Source organism: Hemitrygon akajei, chromosome 7, assembly GCF_048418815.1.
Source record: "Hemitrygon akajei chromosome 7, sHemAka1.3, whole genome shotgun sequence".
Taxonomy (NCBI): domain Eukaryota; kingdom Metazoa; phylum Chordata; class Chondrichthyes; order Myliobatiformes; family Dasyatidae; genus Hemitrygon; species Hemitrygon akajei.
This window is the reverse complement of record NC_133130.1, coordinates 13,071,950-13,090,699: the sequence shown is the minus strand read 5'-3', so window position 1 is coordinate 13,090,699 and position 18,750 is coordinate 13,071,950. Positions and strand designations below refer to the sequence as shown.

The 18,750-nt window shown below is 49.2% G+C and overlaps 1 protein-coding gene across 1 annotated transcript; it reads right to left on the bottom strand.

Moving 5' to 3' along the window:
• Positions 1-885: 885 nt before the first annotated feature.
• Positions 886-18,066, bottom strand: LOC140730233 (uncharacterized). The gene is made up of 4 exons (XM_073050405.1): positions 17,573-18,066; positions 6,742-7,235; positions 4,746-5,207; positions 886-1,598 (listed from the first exon to the last, which is right to left on the bottom strand). Exons 2-4 carry the CDS (start codon positions 7,226-7,228, stop codon positions 1,588-1,590), a joined length of 960 nt encoding a protein of 319 aa, XP_072906506.1. The 5' UTR covers positions 7,229-7,235; positions 17,573-18,066; the 3' UTR covers positions 886-1,587.
• Positions 18,067-18,750: the final 684 nt, after the last annotated feature.

The following is an 18,750-nucleotide window of genomic DNA, read 5'->3' as shown; positions in this document are numbered from 1 at the left end:
TGGTCCTTACCGCCCAGGGAGATCAGTCATACTGAATCTGCCTACGAGATCTACAACCACAAAAGCTGTTTCACTTGCAGCCTTTGGCTTACAAAGCAGCTGAACAAGAAAAATAACTATTTGACATTTAACACGTCAAGAAGTCCCGTACAGTTTTCCGGGAGTGATTATTCAATAGTAAAACGCGCGCGCACCACGCACACGCACACGCACACGCACACGCACACACACACAATGCTGGAGGAACTCAGCAAGTCAGGCAGCATCTATGGAGAGAAGTAAACAGTCCAATAATATACTCCAGTAGTAATAGATCTTAAAGTAGGTTAAAAGTTTGGCACAAAATCATGGGAATGATTCCAGGAATGACAGGGTTAACGATGAAGAATGTTTGATGGCTCTGGGCTTGTTACTCACTGGAGGTTAGAAGAATGAGGGGGATCTCACTGAAACCTGTTCAATATTGAAAGACCTGGATAGAGTGGATGTGGAGAGGTTGTTCCCTAAAGTGGAGGAGTCTAGGATCAGAGGGTACAGCCTCAGAATAGGAGGATGTCCCTTCAGAACAAAGATGGGGAGGAATTTCTTTAGCCAGCGAGTGATGAACCTGTGGAATTCGTTGTCACAGATGGCTGTGGAGGCTAAGTGTTTGGGTATATGTAAAGTGATGGTTGCTATTGGGCAGTGTGTCTAAGGTTACAGGGAGAAGGCACAAGAACAGAGTGGGAGGGATAATAAATCAGCCATGATGGAATGGCAGAGCAGTCTCGATGGGCCAAATGGCCTTATTCTGACCCTACCACATGTCTTATGGGTGAGGGTTAGTGTATTGCAGACATGTTATGATGGCACCAGGAACATGGTGACACTTACGGGCTGCCTCCAGCACATCCTCACTGATTTGATTTGATGCAAATAACAAATTTCACAGTATGTTTTGATGTATATGCGACAAATGCACCTAATCATAAAATATATCTTGCGAGTGTATATCGCTGAGAGAGAAATTCATATTAAATGCAAGGGAAGCTGCTCTTCATCAGTTGATGGCTGTGGGTGGTGACCAGGGCTGGTTAGACCTTCCAATCGTCTATTGGCTGACGTACACAGGCACCAATGATTCATCTCCCCTCCCCTATCATGCCAAATGTTTTCCCTTATCTTGGCTAACTCCTGGGAAGATTTTGAAATTACAGATAAGTTTGGCTGGTGCTCAGGGCTAACTGCAGATTCAATAGTTCTCCTGGCCTGGAGGCTGCTCATGGTAACTGGAAATTCAGGCGATTCCCATATGCCAGTGACTTTCCTATGATCATCTGTTATTGACTTCCATCAGTTCCGCCAGGAGTGACGTTTGAGAACTCTTTTTCCATGGAGATGTCGAGGAGATGGAGGAATTTTCTCCTGACCACTGACTTTGATTCTGGGCCACTGATGAACTCTAACTCCAGGCCAGGAAGTCTTTGTTCATGAGAATTGATGAGGGGTTTTGGGGGTGAATGGACTCGAGTCTCAAACCTACATCAGAGACACAAGGGATTGTGCAGATGCTGGAAATCCGGAGAAACACACACAAAATGATGGAGGTCAGGCAGCATCTATGGAAATAAATAAACAGTTAACATTTTGGGCTGAGACCCTTCATCAGGACTGGAGAGGAGGGCAGCAGAAGGCAGAATAAGAAGGTGGGGCGGGGAATGGGGAAGGAATACCAGCTAGAAGGTGAAGCCAGATGAGGGGGAAGGTGGGGGTGGGGGAGAGGGGATGGAGTAAGAAGCTGGGAGGTGATAGGTAAGGCCAGGTGAGTGGGGGAGAGGGGATGAAGTAAGAAGCTGGAAGGTGATAGGTGAGGCCAGGTGAGTGGGGGAGTGGGGATGAAGTAAGAAGCTGGAAGGTGATAGGTGAGGTCAGGTGAGTGGGGGAGTGGGGATGAAGTAAGAAGCTGGGAGGTGATAGGTGAGGCCAGGTGAGTGGGGGAGTGGGGATGAAGTAAGAAGCTGGAAGGTGATAGGTGAGGTCAGGTGAGTGGGGGAGTGGGGATGAAGTAAGAAGCTGGGAGGTGATAGGTGAGGCCAGGTGAGTGGGGGAGAGGGGATGAAGTAAGAAGCTGGGAGGTGATAGGTGAGGCCAGGTGAGTGGGGGAGTGGGGATGAAGTAAGAAGCTGGGAGGTGATAGGTGAAAAAGAAGGAATCTGATAGGAGAGGAAAGTGGACCACAGAAGAAAGGGAAGGAGGGGCATTAGGGGAAATGATAAGCAGGTGAGGAGAAGAGAAGAGGTGAAAGGGGAGCCAGATTAGGGATTAGAAGAGAGAAGGAGGAGGGGGAAAACTGCCAGGTTAGAGAAATAATATTCCTCCCCTTCACCCCACTTTCTTATTCTAGCTCTACCCTCTTCCTTTCTTGTCCTGAACAATGGCCTGAAACGTTGATGGTTTATTTTTCCCTCCAGAGAGGCTGCCTCAGGTCCTCCAGTGTCTTGTGTGTGTTGCACAGATCTACATGACAGGATTGGCTTGAGGGGCCAAATGGCCTCCTTCTCACCTGATGTTTCAGTCAGTCTCTGGGAGGTTTGAACACCCATGGGGAGTTGTTGAATGTCTCTGCTCCCTGGTGCCACCAGTCCCTCCTGGACTCTCTCACCTTCACTGTGCCCACCATGTACAGGTGACTCAGGAACACGAGATCACAGCAGGAGTGGACAACCTGGCCCCTCATATCTGCTGTGGTGTTGAACATGATCATGGCTGATCTGTCCCTGACTCCACTCCTCTCCCTGCACCGGTTTGCCATCGCCCTCAGTTACCCCATCCTCCTCCTTCAACACTCCTGGTAATCTGGTCCTCATCACCCTCCAGTCTCAGTGAAACCTCTCGAATATTGAAAGGCCTAGATAGAGTGGATTTGGAGGGGATGCTTCCTAATATGGGGGAGTCTAGTACTATAGCCTCAGAACAGAGATGAGGAGGAATTTCTTTAGCCAGGGGGTGGTGAATCTGTGCAACTCTTTGCTACAGGAGGCTGTGGAGCCCAAGTCATTGGGTATATTTAAAGCAGAGGTTGATATGTTCTTGATTACTCAGGGTGTCAAAGGTTAGGCGAGAACGCAGGAGAATGGGGTTGAAAGGGACAATAAATCAGCCATGATGAAATGGTGGAGCAGACTCGATGGGCTGAATGGCCTAATTCTGCTCCTATGTCTTACGGTTTTCCAGGGCTGAGAATCCCTGAGACTGACCACCCTTGGTGAGTGGTTTTTACACCCCTCAGTCTGCCCCTTCACCTTGTAACTCTGGCTCCTCACTCAAGTCTCTCCACTGGATTCACAGAGTCATAGAGTCAGTCATCTTGGAAACAGGCCCTTTGGCTCAGTTCGTCCATGCTGACCCGTCATTCCATCCGCCCATGCTTGCCCCTGTAGTCCCCTACACCTCTCCTATCCATCCGGGTTTTATACATTGCCTGGATGCCGGCCGGTCTCAACTCGTTCCAAATACGCACCACTCTCTGTGTGACAAAGCTGCCCCTGATGCCCGTTTTAGGAGTTACGGTAGCATAGCGATTAACGTGACCCTATTGCAGATCGCAGCATCAGAGTCCAGTGTCCTCTGGAATGTGTGGGCTCTCCCTGGGCGCTCTGGTTTTCTCTGTACTGGGTCAGTTAATTGGTCATTGTAAGTTGCCCTGTGATTAGTCTAGGGTTGTCGGGGTTTTTACTTTATTTTTTAATTATCGAGATGCAGTACAGAACAGGCTTTTTTGGCCCATCGAGCTGCAAAGGCCAGCATTACCCTAATTAAATCCTAGCCCGATCACGGTAAAGGGACAACTTGCAGTAACCGATTAACCTACCAGCCGGTTTGGCTTTGGACTGTGGGAGGAAACTGGAGCACCCAGAGGAAAGCCACATGATTACGAGCAGAACGTACAAATTCTTTACAGGCAGCAGTGGGAATTGAACCTGGGTCGTCTGGAAAGCATTGTGCTAACCACTGCACTACCATGCCACCCCAGTGAGTAGCTGGGGCAGCAGGGCTCAAAGGGCCAGTAGGGACTATTCTGCACTGCAAATCTAAATAAATGAACCTCTCACCTTTGATCTTACACGTGTGCCCTCTTGTTTTGAAAGACTCATCCCTGAGAAAACGATCCTGTGCTCTCACCCTGTGTATTCCCCTCATGATCTTATAAATGTAACTCTGTCAGGGCAGCTAGCAAACCTTGGGTTTGAACCAGCAACTCTGGCCAGTTCCACAACCTCCACTTTCTGTTTCTGTGCTGTGGAACTCTATGACTCTCTGATCATATTGGAGGGTTGAGGGTGGACCACTCTTACTACTGTTTTCTGGTGACCTTCCTGATTGCTCCCATTCCCTCAGCAACCCCTCCTTAACCCTGAAATATCTTTCATCTTTTATTTTCTCAGTCTTCCTCGCTCAAGTCTGGTGATTTGGCTCCCTAGCAGTCAGAGAACTGTTTCTATTCTCCCTTCAGGGACTACACTCAGCAGAAGAATTCAGGGTCATGGGTAAAAGGCAGGTGGGTGGGGCTGAGTTCATGGCCAAATCAGCAATGATCTTATTGAATGGTGGAGCAGGTGTGATGGGCCAGATAGTCAACGCTCGCTCCCAGGTTTTATGTTCTCGTGTTCCCACCAACCTTCCTTACTCCACAGCCATGGATTGATAAGGAGGCACCTGGCCTTGCAGGGACTGCCCAGAAGAGACTGTCAGGCCTCACATCTTGCCTTTTAGGATGGCTCTCAGCTTCTTGACCACCTTCTGGACACGTGAGTCATACGCCAGCAGCTCATTCTGGGAGTTCTGCTGTTGTATGTCATTAAATATCTCTTCAATCAGGGGCATGTGGGGCTCCAGGCTGTACAGGTCTTCGCGGAAGTTGTACAATACCTCCACAGACCCCTGGAGACTGGAGAGATAGTTGTGGCAATACTTCAGCTTGGTCTTCGTGTCAGCCAGGGCTCTGAATGCCTTCTGCATCATTTCCACCTCTCGTTCCATCCGCATCAAGTTGTCTTTCAGTTTCTCGATCTCCTTGTTTCTCTCTGGGATTTCGCTGTTGCAATTCTTTAGTTCTTCTTCGTTCTTCTTGACTTCGGCATCGAGTCGAAGCTTCTCTTTCTCAACCTCCTTCAGCAGATTCTTTGTGCTGTTGAGCTCTTTGCTGTAGTCGATGGCCATGGGAATTCCTGGAAAAGAGAATCACAGGGCAGACCATCAAATGGTGATTATCAAAGGACCATCAGCGACAATTGTTAAGCACCATCAGATCTTCAAGTGTAGATTGTCAGAAGTCCATCAGACCATCAGTGACAATTGTCAAATTGGACAACTTGGGTTGTTTTCTCTGGGGTGGAGGCTGATGGAAGACCTGACAGAAGTCTATAAGATTATGAGAGGCATGGATAGCGTAGACAGACAATATCTTTTGCCCAGGGTTGAAATGTCTAATACCAAAGGGCATACATTGAATGTGAGAAGGGGTAATTTCAAAGGAGGCAAGGGGCAAGAGTTTTACACAGAATGTGGTGGGTGCCAGGAATGCATTGGCTGGAGTGGGTATAGAGGCAGATACCTAAGGGATTTTTAGGAGATGTTTAGATAGGCACATGAATGTGAGGAAAATGGAAGGATATGGAGGTAGAAGAGATGGTCAGTATTGGGACCACTGCTTGTTAATGATTAAGATAATGGAATTGATGGCTTTGTGGCAAAGTTTACTGATGATATGATGATAATTGGAGGGGTAGGTAGTGCTGAGGAAGCAATACAATTGCAGCACGACAGAGAAATTGGAATAATGGGCAAAAAAGTGGCAGATGGAATACAGTGTTGGGAAATGTATGATAATGCATTTTGGTAAAAGGAACAACAGTGTGGACTATTACCTAAATGGGGAGAAGGGTCAAACATCAGAGGTGCAGAGGGACTTAGTAAAGAAGGCAAATGCAATGTTGGCGTTTATTTCAAGGGGAATAGAATATAAAAGCAACGAGATAAAGCTGAGCCTTTATAAGACTCTAATCAGGCTGCACTTGGTGTATTGTCAACAGTTTTGGCCCCATATCTCAGAAAGGATGTGTTGTCATTGAAGAGAGTCCAGAGGAGGTTCATGAGGATGATTCCGGGAATGAAGGGGTTAAAATATAAGGGGTGTTTGGCAGCTTTGGGCCTGTCCTCACTGGAATTTAGAAGAAAGTGTGGGGAATCTCATTGAAACCTATTGAATGTTGAAAGGACTAGATAGGGTAGATGTGGAGAGGATGTTTCCTATGGTGGGGGTATTCAGAACTCGAGGGTACAGCCTCAAAATTGAGGGGGGGTGACCTTTTAGAACAGAGGTAAAGAGGAATTTATTCAACGAGAGAGTAGTGACTCTGTGGAATGCTCTGCCACAGACTGCGGTGGAGGCCAAGTCTGTGGGTATATTTAAGGCAGAAGTTGATAGTGTCCTGTTTGGTCGGGACATTAAAGGGTATGATGAGAAGTCAGGTGTATGTGGTTGAGTGGGATCCAGGACCAGCCATGATGGAATGGCAGAGCAGACTCGATGGGTTGAATGGCCTAATTCTGCTCCTGTGTCTTATGTTCTTATGCAAGAAAAAGGGTTTGAGAGGGATAGTAGATCAGCCATGACAGTGAAGCAACTCGATGGGCCAAATGGCCTATTTCTACTCTTATAGCTTATGGTTTTATGGTGTTGGTGGACTGAGCACCACTTACCAACACAAGGGACGAGGAGCATTAGGCCCAATCCCATGTCCCTTCCAGTGAGCTTCTCTCCTCTCCTTGCCTCAGCAGTGTTCAGTGTGTTCTCGGTGTGATGCAGATTGGAGCGGGCAGCCTGAAGTTGGTCGTTAATCAGGTACCTCTGGCTCTCCAGCCAGATCAGCAAATCCTTCTTCTCCTGTAGCTCCTCCTCAAGGCTCTTGCGCTTCCTCTTGGCCTCGTCAAGATCCTTGGCCAGCTGCAGGCTGTCGGTCGTCATGGCGTTGATCAGGCCACTGGCCTCCTTCTCGGCCTTGCTCATCTCTGTGTAGGCCTTCTCCACATCCTGCTTCAGCTGGTCGCTCTCGTTCACCTCGAGCTCCTTGCTGCCAAAGGCAGTGACGGAATTGGCCAAGGAGAGGATGGAGGAGATGCCGTTGATGAAAGGGGGCAGTGTCAGGTCTCTGAATCTATTCTCGTACCGTTCACAGTCACTGCTCATGGTTGCCCTGGGGAGCATGACAAAGCAGAGGGCTTGTTAGAAGCTGAGATTAGATCAGTACTGTTAATATTAACAAAATCACTGCAGTCTCTCATAAATCCAATCATTCGTCCATAATGGTCCCAAATCCTTCAATTCAGACTTCCTGATATCAGATCCAAGTGGCAGCATAATAACATTATGCTATAAGGGACTAGGACTTTGGAGACATTTGTAAATTGTTCTAAATCCTATTACACAGAACTGTTCCGCGCAGTACAGATGTATTGGCCTGCAATGCTGTGCTGACTTTTAAACAACTTAAGATCAACTCTTTCCTCCTATATAACCTTCCATTTATCTGCCATCCATGTGCCAATATATGAGTCTTTGAAATGTCTAACGCCTCCCCCAGTAGAGTGAGATCCACTGATGCTGCATATGGGTACTCCAGCATTCAGTGTGTGTTGCATGGATAAGTATGGAACAGCATGGGCCGGCATTAGCTGGTATGGAATGGTATAGACTGGACTGGAATGGTGTGGACTGGAATGGAATGGTATGGATTGGGATAAAATGGTGTGGAATAGTATGGAATGGCATAGACTGGTATGGAATAGTATGGACTATTGTGGAAAGGTATAGACTGGTATGGAATGGTATAGATTGGCATAGACTGGTATGGAATGGTATAGATTAGCATAGGCTGGTATGGAATGGTATAGATTAGCATAGAGTGGTGTGGAATGGTATTGATTGGTGTGGAATGATATGGACTGGTATGGAATGGCACAGACTGGGAGGTGTGGAGTGGTATGGAATGGTATAGACTGGAATAGAATGGTATGGAATGGTATAAATTGGTATGGAATGGTATAGAAACATAGAAAACCTACAGCACAATACAGACCCTTTGGCACACAAAGTTGTGCCGAACATGTCCCTACCTTAGAAATTACTAGGCTTGCCTACAGCCCTCTATTTTACTAAGCTCCATGTACCTATCTAAAGTCTCTTAAAAGACCCTATCGTATCCACCTCCACCATTGTTACCGGCAGCCCATTCCATGCACTCACCACTCTGAGTAAGAAACTTATCCCTGACATCTCCTTTGTACCTACTCCTCAGCACCTTAAACCTGTGTCCTCGTGTGGCAACCATTTCAACTCTGGGAAAAAGCCTTCCAGTCCACTGGAATGGAATAGTATGGACTGACACATACTGGTGTGGAATGGTATAGAATGGTATAGACTGGAATGGAATGGTAGGGAATGGTATAGGCAAGTATGGAATGGTATAGACAGACATGGAATGGTAAGGAATGCTATTAACCAGTATGGAATAGTATGGACTGGCATAGACTGTTGTGGAATGGTATAGATTGGCACAGACTGGTGCAGAATGGTATAGATTGGAGTGGAATGGTATGGACTGCAATGGAATGGTATGGATTGGCATAGACTGGTGTGGAATGGAATGGTATAGACTGTTATGGAATGGTATAGACCAATGTAGATTGGTATGGGCTGTCACAGGCTGTTGTGGAATGGTATAGAATGGTATAGACTGGTATGGAATGGCATGGTATGGTACAAGCTGATGTGGAATAGAATGGACTGTTACAGATTTGTGTGGAATGGAATGGACTGGTGTAGACTGGTTGGAATGGTAGGGAATGGTATAGACCGATGTGGAATGGTATAGAATGCTATTAACTGGTATGGAATATTATGGACTGGTATAGGCTGCTGTGGAATGGTATGGACTGGTACAGAATGGTATAGAATGCACCGGGGGATGGTCCCACACACACACTGACCCTGATTGGGGAACTGTCCCACACACACTGACCCTCTCTGGGGGACGGTCCCACACACACACAGACCCTCACTGGGGGACGGTCCCACACTCACTGACCCTCACTGGGGGATGGTCCCACGTACACACACACACACACACACACACACACACACACACACACACACACACACACACACACACTGCCCCTCACTGGGGGACGGTCCCTCACACACACTGACCCTCACTGGGGGACGGTCTCTTACACACACATACTGACCCTCACTGGGGGACGGTCTCACGTACACACTGACCCTCACTGGGGGACGGTCCCCCACACACACACTGGCCCTCACCGGGGGATGGTCCCACACACACTGACCCTCACTGGGGAACTGTCCCACACACACTGACCCTCACTGGGGGACAGTCCCACACTCACTGACCCTCACTGGGGGACAGTCTCTTACACACACAGACCCTCACTGGGGGATGGTCCCATACACACACAGACCATCACTGGGGGAACGGTCCCACACACACTGACCCTCACTGGGGGAACGGTCCCACACACACTGACCCTCACTGGGGAACGGTCTCACACACACTGACCCTCACTGGGGGAACGGTCCCACACACACTGACCCTCACTGGGGGAACGGTCCCACACACACTGACCCTCACTGGGGAACGGTCTCACACACACTGACCCTCACTGGGGGACAGTCTCTTACACGCACTGATCCCCATTTCGTCATGATCCCTCACATGCTCTCACCCTCACTGGATGATGGAAACAAACAGAGGAGAGTGTGTCTTGAAAGGAATGCCCCTGCCTTTAATGGTGAGCCATCAATCAGATATGTACTCAGCAGAAATGAAGGAAAAGCCCCACACAGGGTAACGTGGAGTGTTGAGACTGAAAGCGGGAGCTGCTTTTTGGCAGTCCTACACCCAACCACGGGTTCTCAGAACAGCATGTTTCAGCATTCAGTACCCAGAGACCCCAGCAGTAACAGAGATTGTAAAGTACCCACACAGTACCCAGAGACCCCAGCAGTAACAGAGATTGTAAAGTACCCACACAGTACCCAGAGACCCCAGCAGTAACAGAGATTGTAAAGTACCCACACAGTACCCAGAGACCCCAGCAGTAACAGAGATTGACGATTACCCACACAGTACCCCGAGCCCCCAGCAGTAACAGAGGTTGTAAAGTACCCACACAGTACCCAGAGACCCCAGCAGTAACAGAGATTGTAAAGTACCCACACAGTACCCAGAGACCCCAGCAGTAACAGAGATTGACGATTACCCACACAGTACCCCGAGCCCCCAGCAGTAACAGAGGTTGTAAAGTACCCACACAGTACCCAGAGACCCCAGCAGTAACAGAGATTGTAAAGTACCCACACAGTACCCAGAGACCCCAGCAGTAACAGAGATTGTAAAGTACCCACACAGTACCCAGAGACCCCAGCAGTAACAGAGATTGACGATTACCCACACAGTACCCCGAGCCCCCAGCAGTAACAGAGGTTGTAAAGTACCCACACAGTACCCAGAGACCCCAGCAGTAACAGAGATTGTAAAGTACCCACACAGTACCCAGAGACCCCAGCAGTAACAGAGATTGATGATTACCCACACAGTACCCAGAGACCCCAGCAGTAACAGAGGTTGACAATTACCCACACAGTACCCCGAGCCCCCAGCAGTAACAGAGGTTGACGATTACCCACACAGTACCCAGAGACCCCAGCAGTAACAAAGATTGTAAAGTACCCACACAGTACCCAGAGACCCCAGCAGTAACAGAGATTGTAAAGTATCCACACAGTACCCCGAGCCCCCAGCAGTAACAGAGATTGTAAAGTACCCACACAGTACCCAGAGACCCCAGCAGTAACAGAGATTGTAAAGTACCCACACAGTACCCAGAGACCCCAGCAGTAACAGAGATTGTAAAGTATCCACACAGTACCCCGAGCCCCCAGCAGTAACAGAGATTGTAAAGTATCCACACAGTACCCAGAGACCCCAGCAGTAACAGAGATTGACGATTACCCACACAGTACCCAGAGACCCCAGCAGTAACAGAGATTGTAAAGTACCCACACAGTACCCAGAGACCCCAGCAGTAACAGAGATTGATGATTACCCACACAGTACCCAGAGACCCCAGCAGTAACAGAGATTGTAAAGTACCCACACAGTACCCAGAGACCCCAGCAGTAACAGAGATTGACGATTACCCACACAGTACCCAGAGACCCCAGCAGTAACAGAGATTGTAAAGTACCCACACAGTACCCAGAGACCCCAGCAGTAACAGAGATTGTAAAGTATCCACACAGTACCCCGAGCCCCCAGCAGTAACAGAGATTGTAAAGTACCCACACAGTACCCAGAGACCCCAGCAGTAACAGAGGTTGACGATTACCCACACAGTACCCCGAGCCCCCAGCAGTAACAGAGGTTGACGATTACCCACACAGTACCCAGAGACCCCAGCAGTAACAGAGATTGTAAAGTACCCACACAGTACCCAGAGACCCCAGCAGTAACAGAGATTGTAAAGTATCCACACAGTACCCCGAGCCCCCAGCAGTAACAGAGGTTGACGATTACCCACACAGTACCCAGAGACCCCAGCAGTAACAGAGATTGTAAAGTACCCACACAGTACCCAGAGACCCCAGCAGTAACAGAGATTGTAAAGTATCCACACAGTACCCCGAGCCCCCAGCAGTAACAGAGATTGTAAAGTACCCACACAGTACCCAGAGACCCCAGCAGTAACAGAGATTGTAAAGTATCCACACAGTACCCCGAGCCCCCAGCAGTAACAGAGATTGTAAAGTATCCACACAGTACCCAGAGACCCCAGCAGTAACAGAGGTTGTAAAGTACCCACACATTACCCAGAGACCCCAGCAGTAACAGAGATTGACGATTACCCACACAGTACCCAGAGACCCCAGCAGTAACAGAGATTGTAAAGTACCCACACAGTACCCAGAGACCCCAGCAGTAACAGAGATTGTAAAGTACCCACACAGTACCCAGAGACCCCAGCAGTAACAGAGATTGACGATTACCCACACAGTACCCAGAGACCCCAGCAGTAACAGAGGTTGACGATTACCCACACAGTACCCCGAGCCCCCAGCAGTAACAGAGGTTGACGATTACCCACACAGTACCCAGAGACCCCAGCAGTAACAGAGATTGTAAAGTACCCACACAGTACCCAGAGACCCCAGCAGTAACAGAGATTGTAAAGTACCCACACAGTACCCAGAGACCCCAGCAGTAACAGAGATTGTAAAGTACCCACACAGTGCCCAGAGACCCCAGCAGTAACAGAGGTTGACGATTACCCACACAGTACCCAGAGACCCCAGCAGTAACAGAGATTGTAAAGTACCCACACAGTGCCCAGAGACCCCAGCAGTAACAGAGATTGTAAAGTACCCACACATTACCCAGAGACCCCAGCAGTAACAGAGATTGTAAAGTACCCACACAGTGCCCAGAGACCCCAGCAGTAACAGAGGTTGACGATTACCCACACATTACCCAGAGACCCCAGCAGTAACAGAGATTGTAAAGTACCCACACAGTGCCCAGAGACCCCAGCAGTAACAGAGATTGTAAAGTACCCACACAGTACCCAGAGACCCCAGCAGTAACAGAGATTGTAAAGTACCCACACAGTACCCAGAGACCCCAGCTGTAACAGAGATTGACGATTACCCACACAGTACCCCGAGCCCCCAGCAGTAACAGAGATTGACGATTACCCACACAGTACCCAGAGACCCCAGCAGTGACGGTGGGATTGTTGTTTGATTTAGACTCTGTAGTTTGTCGAGTGATTTCTGTAACAATATCACATCTCCTGGAAGGTGGCCAGGTGGCACCCTGCCGCCATTTCATTTCCTCGCTCTTAGGCAGAGTGAGTAATTTAATCTAAACTCACAGAGGTAAATGCCCACTTAACAGAGATAGAATTAGGCCAGTCCCTGTTGCCTTCCTTCACCCATTTCCCCCTCCTTTCCCTTGTCTCCTCTTCACTCTGCATTTCCTCAAATCCCTGCAACCTTCCTCAGCTTGACTTGGCCCTTCTCTTCCCTACCTCGATCCCTCTCTCTCCTCTCCCTATTTACAGTCTCCCTCTTTCCCCATCTCTCTCTCTCATCCTTTCTTTACTCTCTCTCTCTCTCTCTCTCTCTGCCCCTCACTATCCACCCCTTCTCTCTGTCTCCCATTTTGGCTTCACACAATCTCTCCCACTCGTTCTCTTTCCTCTCTCTTTCCCTCCATCTCCCTACACCTCTTTGTCCTTTTCCCCGGATCTCTCTGTCTCTGCTTCTTTCATACTATTTGCTCCCCGTTGTCCCACTCTATTCCCTCTCACTCTCTCCCCTCTTTCTTCTCCACCTTTCATCTCTTTCTGCCCGCCTCCTCTCTTCCCCTCTTCCCTTCCCTCTCCCCACTTGCTTCCACTCTCTCTCCCTTCCTCTCATCTCTCTCCCCATCCTCCCTTTCTCTCCCCTTCACTCCCTCTCTCTCCCTCACTGCTCTCTTTCTCCCTTACTCCCCTCTTTCTCCCTCACTCCCCTCTTGCTCCCTCACAGCCCTCTCTCTCCCACTCCCCATCTCTCTCCCTTCCTCTCATCTCTCTCCCCATTCTCCCTTTCTCTCCCCTCCACTCCCTCTCTCTCCCTCACTGCTCTCTTTCTCCCTTACTCCCCTCTCTCTCCCTCACTCCCCTCTCTCTCCTCCACTTACACATACACTGACATGCACACTCTCTCACCCTCAAACTTACACACACTCACTCACGCATAACCCTCCCTCTCTCCTACACACACACTCACTCACTCATAACCCTCCCTCTCTCCCACACACACACTCACTCACTCACTCACTCACTCATAACCCTCCCTCTCTCCCACACACACTCACTCACTCATAACCCTCCCTCTCTCCTACACACACACTCACTCACTCATAACCCTCCCTCTCTCCCACACACACTCACTCACTCACCCATAACCCTCCCTCTCTCCTACACACACACTCACTCACTCACTCATAACCCTCCCTCTCTCCCACACACACTCACTCATAACCCTCCCTCTCTCCCACACACACTCACTCACTCATAACCCTCCCTCTCTCCCACACACACTCACTCACTCATAACCCTCCCTCTCTCCCACACACACACACTCACTCACTCACTCATAACCCTCCCTCTCTCCCACACACACTCACTCATAACCCTCCCTCTCTCCCACACACACTCACTCACTCATAACCCTCCCTCTCTCCCACACACACTCACTCACTCATAACCCTCCCTCTCTCCCACACACACACACACTCACTCACTCATAACCCTCCCTCTCTCCTACACACACTCACTCACTCACCCATAACCCTCTCTCTCTCCCACACACATACTCACTCACTCATAACCCTCCCTCTCTCCCACACACACTCACTCACTCATAACCCTCCCTCTCTCCCACACACACACACTCACTCATAACCCTCCCTCTCTCCCACACACACTCATTCACTCACTCATAACCCTCTCTCTCCCACACACACTCACACTCACTCACTCACTCATAACCCCCTCTCTCTCTCTCTCTCACACACACACACACTCACACTCATAACCCTCCCTCTCTCCCAAACACACACTCACAACCCTCTCACTCTCTTACACACACTCACTCACTCATAACCCTCCCTCTCTCCCACACACACTCACTCACTCACTCACTCACTCATAACCCTCTCTCTCTCTCTCACACACACACACACACACACACTCACTCATAACCCTCCCTCTCTCCCACACACACTCACTCACTCACTCATAACCCTCCCTCTCTCCTAAACACACACTCACAACCCTCTCTCTCTCACACACACACACACACTCACTCACTCACTCATAACCCTCCCTCTCTCCCACACACACTCACTCACTCACTCATAACCCTCCCTCTCTCCCACACACACACACTCACTCATAACCCTCCCTCTCTCCCACACACACTCACTCACTCACTCACTCACTCACTCACTCACTCACTCATAACCCTCTCTCTCTCTCTCTCACACACACACACACACTCACACTCATAACCCTCCCTCTCTCCTAAACACACACTCACAACCCTCTCTCTCTCACACACACACACACTCACTCACTCATAACCCTCCCTCTCTCCCACACACACTCACTCACTCACTCATAACCCTCCCTCTCTCCCACACACACTCACTCACTCATAACCCTCCCTCTCTCCCACACACCCACTCACTCACTCATAACCCTCTCTCTCTCCCACACACACTCACTCACTCATAACCCTCCCTCTCTCCCACACACACACTCACTCACTCATAACCCTCCCTCTCTCCCACACACATTCACTCACTCATAACCCTCCCTCTCTCCCACACACACTCACTCACTCATAACCCTCCCTCTCTCCCACACACATTCACTCACTCATAACCCTCCCTCTCTCCCACACACACTCACTCACTCATAACCCTCCCTCTCTCCCACACACACACTCACTCACTCATAACCCTCCCTCTCTCCCACACACATTCACTCACTCATAACCCTCCCTCTCTCTCTCACACACATGCACACTGACTCATAACCCTCCCTCTCTCCCACACACCCACACTCACTCACTCACTCATAACCCTCCCTCTCTCACACACACAGTCACTCACTCATAACCCTCTCTCTCTCACACACACACACACCCTTTACCAACCAGTTTTTTAAAGATTTGAGAATTCCTCTTTTGAAATCATTCCAATTTTGACATTCACCATCCCCAAATCTTCTGAAAAATATGCTCTCCAGTCTCATCTTTCCCCTCCTCCCTCCCCCTCTCTCTTCCCTCTCCCTCTCTCCCTTCCTCTCTTCCTCCACCTCTCGCTCCCACTCTCTCTCTCCCAGACCTCTCTCTCTCCCCAACTCTTTCTCATCCTGTCTCTGCCTCTCTCTTGGTCTCTCCCCCTCTTTCTCACTCACTCTCTCACCCCTCTTTCACCCCTCCTCTCTGTCCTCCCCTTTCTCTCACCCCCTCTCCCTCTTAACTCTCTCCTCTTTCTTTCAACCCCCTCCCTCCCTCCCTCTTCTCTCTCTCTCTCTCTCTCTCTCTCTCAGGAACGTGCCCCACCCGGGTGCCATTTTGAGTCTCTCTCACCAAGATTTAAGGAGAGGGATTCTCTCGCGAATAAGGAAGCCTGACAAGGTCTCACTGTCTCAGCCTGTGAAAGTTCTCCTCAGCATACAAACTTGTGGGCTGCCTTCTACTTCTGGATAAAGATCCCATTGATAGTCCTCCCCGTTAGTGGACAGATCTGTTCCTTCTCCTCTGAGCCTCTTTGTCTTTTTTTTGTTTTTGAGTATAATGAGAATAAAGCTTTTTGTATGAGATTTCCCCTTTTTATAAAAAGACTCACGATCAGACCGAAGACCCATTTATTCTCTCCAAGTAACTCTGGGGATTCAAATTCTACATAAATTCCTTTCTGAAACAAACTTTTTCAAAGGACATTTTTGTCACAAAATCTTTCTTTTTCTGTCTGAGCTGAAACAAGATTTGACACTTCTCTTCTAAAATATACAAGTTGCATGTGCATCCCGATATCTTTGTATATTTTTTATGTATTTTAAAGGAAGAAATTTGATTTGGATTCTTCTCTGAAAGGTATCAGAGTGAATTATTTCCTTCTGCTTTACAACTCTCTCTCTCTCTCTCTCTCTCTATCCCTCTTGACATTGTTGGCCATATTAGTCCCCCTGTACTTGGAGTCTGGGGAGAAAACGGGGAAGTTTCCTCTCTGGCCTTGAAACATATTTAAACTTGATTGCAGGAGGCAAGTTTCCTGTTCTAAGTGTCACACACTTATAGAAACCAGACCCAGACACACACACGCACACACACACACACACACTCACATAAGCACATACATGAACAAGTTAATGCACACATTCTAATATTCAAAGACCTAATGTTCACTAAACGAGATCCAGCTTCCTGAATTGCGACACAGGCAGCATTTTGGATAGAGCTTGGGTGCGGTCAGAAGCAGCCAGCAATGCTGAGAAAAGCACAGGCCACGAGGCTGAATCCACCCTGCCTTTTCGAGGCAAAAAGTGGCCCAAATCTACTGTAAAAGTCCCCTTAACCCTCGGATCCCGAATGTGTTCGACGCGAATCCCAGTCCAGCCACTTGAATCTAACCCTAAGCTTTAATTCCAACATTTTTCCCCCCCCCCACACTAATAACCCCCACAACCACCTTCTAAACATTACAGTATCACCGATGAACAATTATGCGGCCCTGAGCACGTGTGGAGGCGTTAAGGCCCTTGCACTCTGCTTTCGAGGCACCTCTCTGGGAAGTGAAGCTGGCCAGAGGCACCAAACCCCAAGGTAAAGGGGGATCAGTCTGCCAGAAAACCCAGACAAAACAGTTCACAGTAAACCCCCTCAGTCTCTACTCACCACTCACTCCTGCTCAGACGTCCTTTAATGAAAATTCACTCCTTCTCCTCGTCTGGGAAAGGCTGGGCTTCTAGACAGCCGGAGAAACCATAGATCCAAATGGTGGCTAGAAGGTGACTTCAACCCCACAGCCTGTAACTAACTGCAAAATCTGTGTTGTTGCAGCTTTTATACCAGCCTCAGTGATGGGAGGGGCATATTTCTAAAAGGCAAGTGGATGGAGACATTAAGTCCATCCCTCCAAATGCAGGTTCTACAGAATAATTCCTGCACAAGGTTCCAGGGCACAGAGGGCTTGATTGAAGCTTCTCCACTGAGGCAGGGGCCATGACTGGTCTCCACTCTGGAGCCCACCTGGTTGCAGTCGGAGCAGGAGAGTCTCCCTCCCATCCAGTCTCAGGCACCAGCATCCGCAGTATCTCTGCAGTCGCATCCAGCTCGTTATCAGCCTCACCGCAGATGATAGGCTCTGCTCAACAGTGCGAGGCTGCTTCTCTCTTCAGGGTGGGAAGGTGCATTAATGAGCTTCGGGCAGAAATCACTGCCGTCTGCAAGCTAATCCAGCAGCACAGACCGGCGCAGCGAGAGGCAGCTGGAGATCCTTGATGGGGGAGCTCGTGGCTTCGGGCCGCCCTGCGAGTGTTTAGGGCAAGGCGATAGACTGACACCGGATCGATTTGAAGGACGGGGACTGTGTGGTGTAGATTTGTGGGCTCGTTCCATTGGAGTTCGGGGTCCTGTCACTGGGGGTCGGCACCGAAGATCGAAGCCCGGTGGCCAATCAGAAGTCTCGATATTGTAACCCGACTGCTGAAGCCCGGAGACTGGAGGTGTGATGGCCTGGAAACCTGCTGTGGAGTTGGAGGACTCACTTGTGTGTGTGTGTGTGTGTGTGTGGATGGGTGGGTGGGAGGTAGGATGGGGGCTTGTTTTCCGGTTGTTGTTTCATTGCTTGTTGTGTCCTCTGTTGTTCTGCCGAGCATTGTGGGCATGCTACCTTGGCACCGGAATGTGTGACGACACTTGGTGAGCTTCGCCCACACACCATTTACACAGCCAGGACTTGAGGACTTGAGTTAGGGGGAAAGTTTGAATAGGTTAGGACTTTATTCCCTGGAGCATAGGAGAGTGAGGGGAGATTTGAGAGAGGTATTCAAAATAATAAGGGGTATAGATAA

Bases quoted from the DNA above. Each gene is read 5' to 3' on its own strand.
- LOC140730233 (XM_073050405.1), bottom strand. From the start codon at position 7,228: ATGAGCAGTGACTGTGAACGGTACGAGAATAGATTCAGAGACCTGACA. The intron at 5,208-6,741 runs GTAAGTGGTGCT...TCTCTTTTCCAG, and splicing joins GCTCCTCGTCCCTTGTGTTG to GAATTCCCATGGCCATCGAC.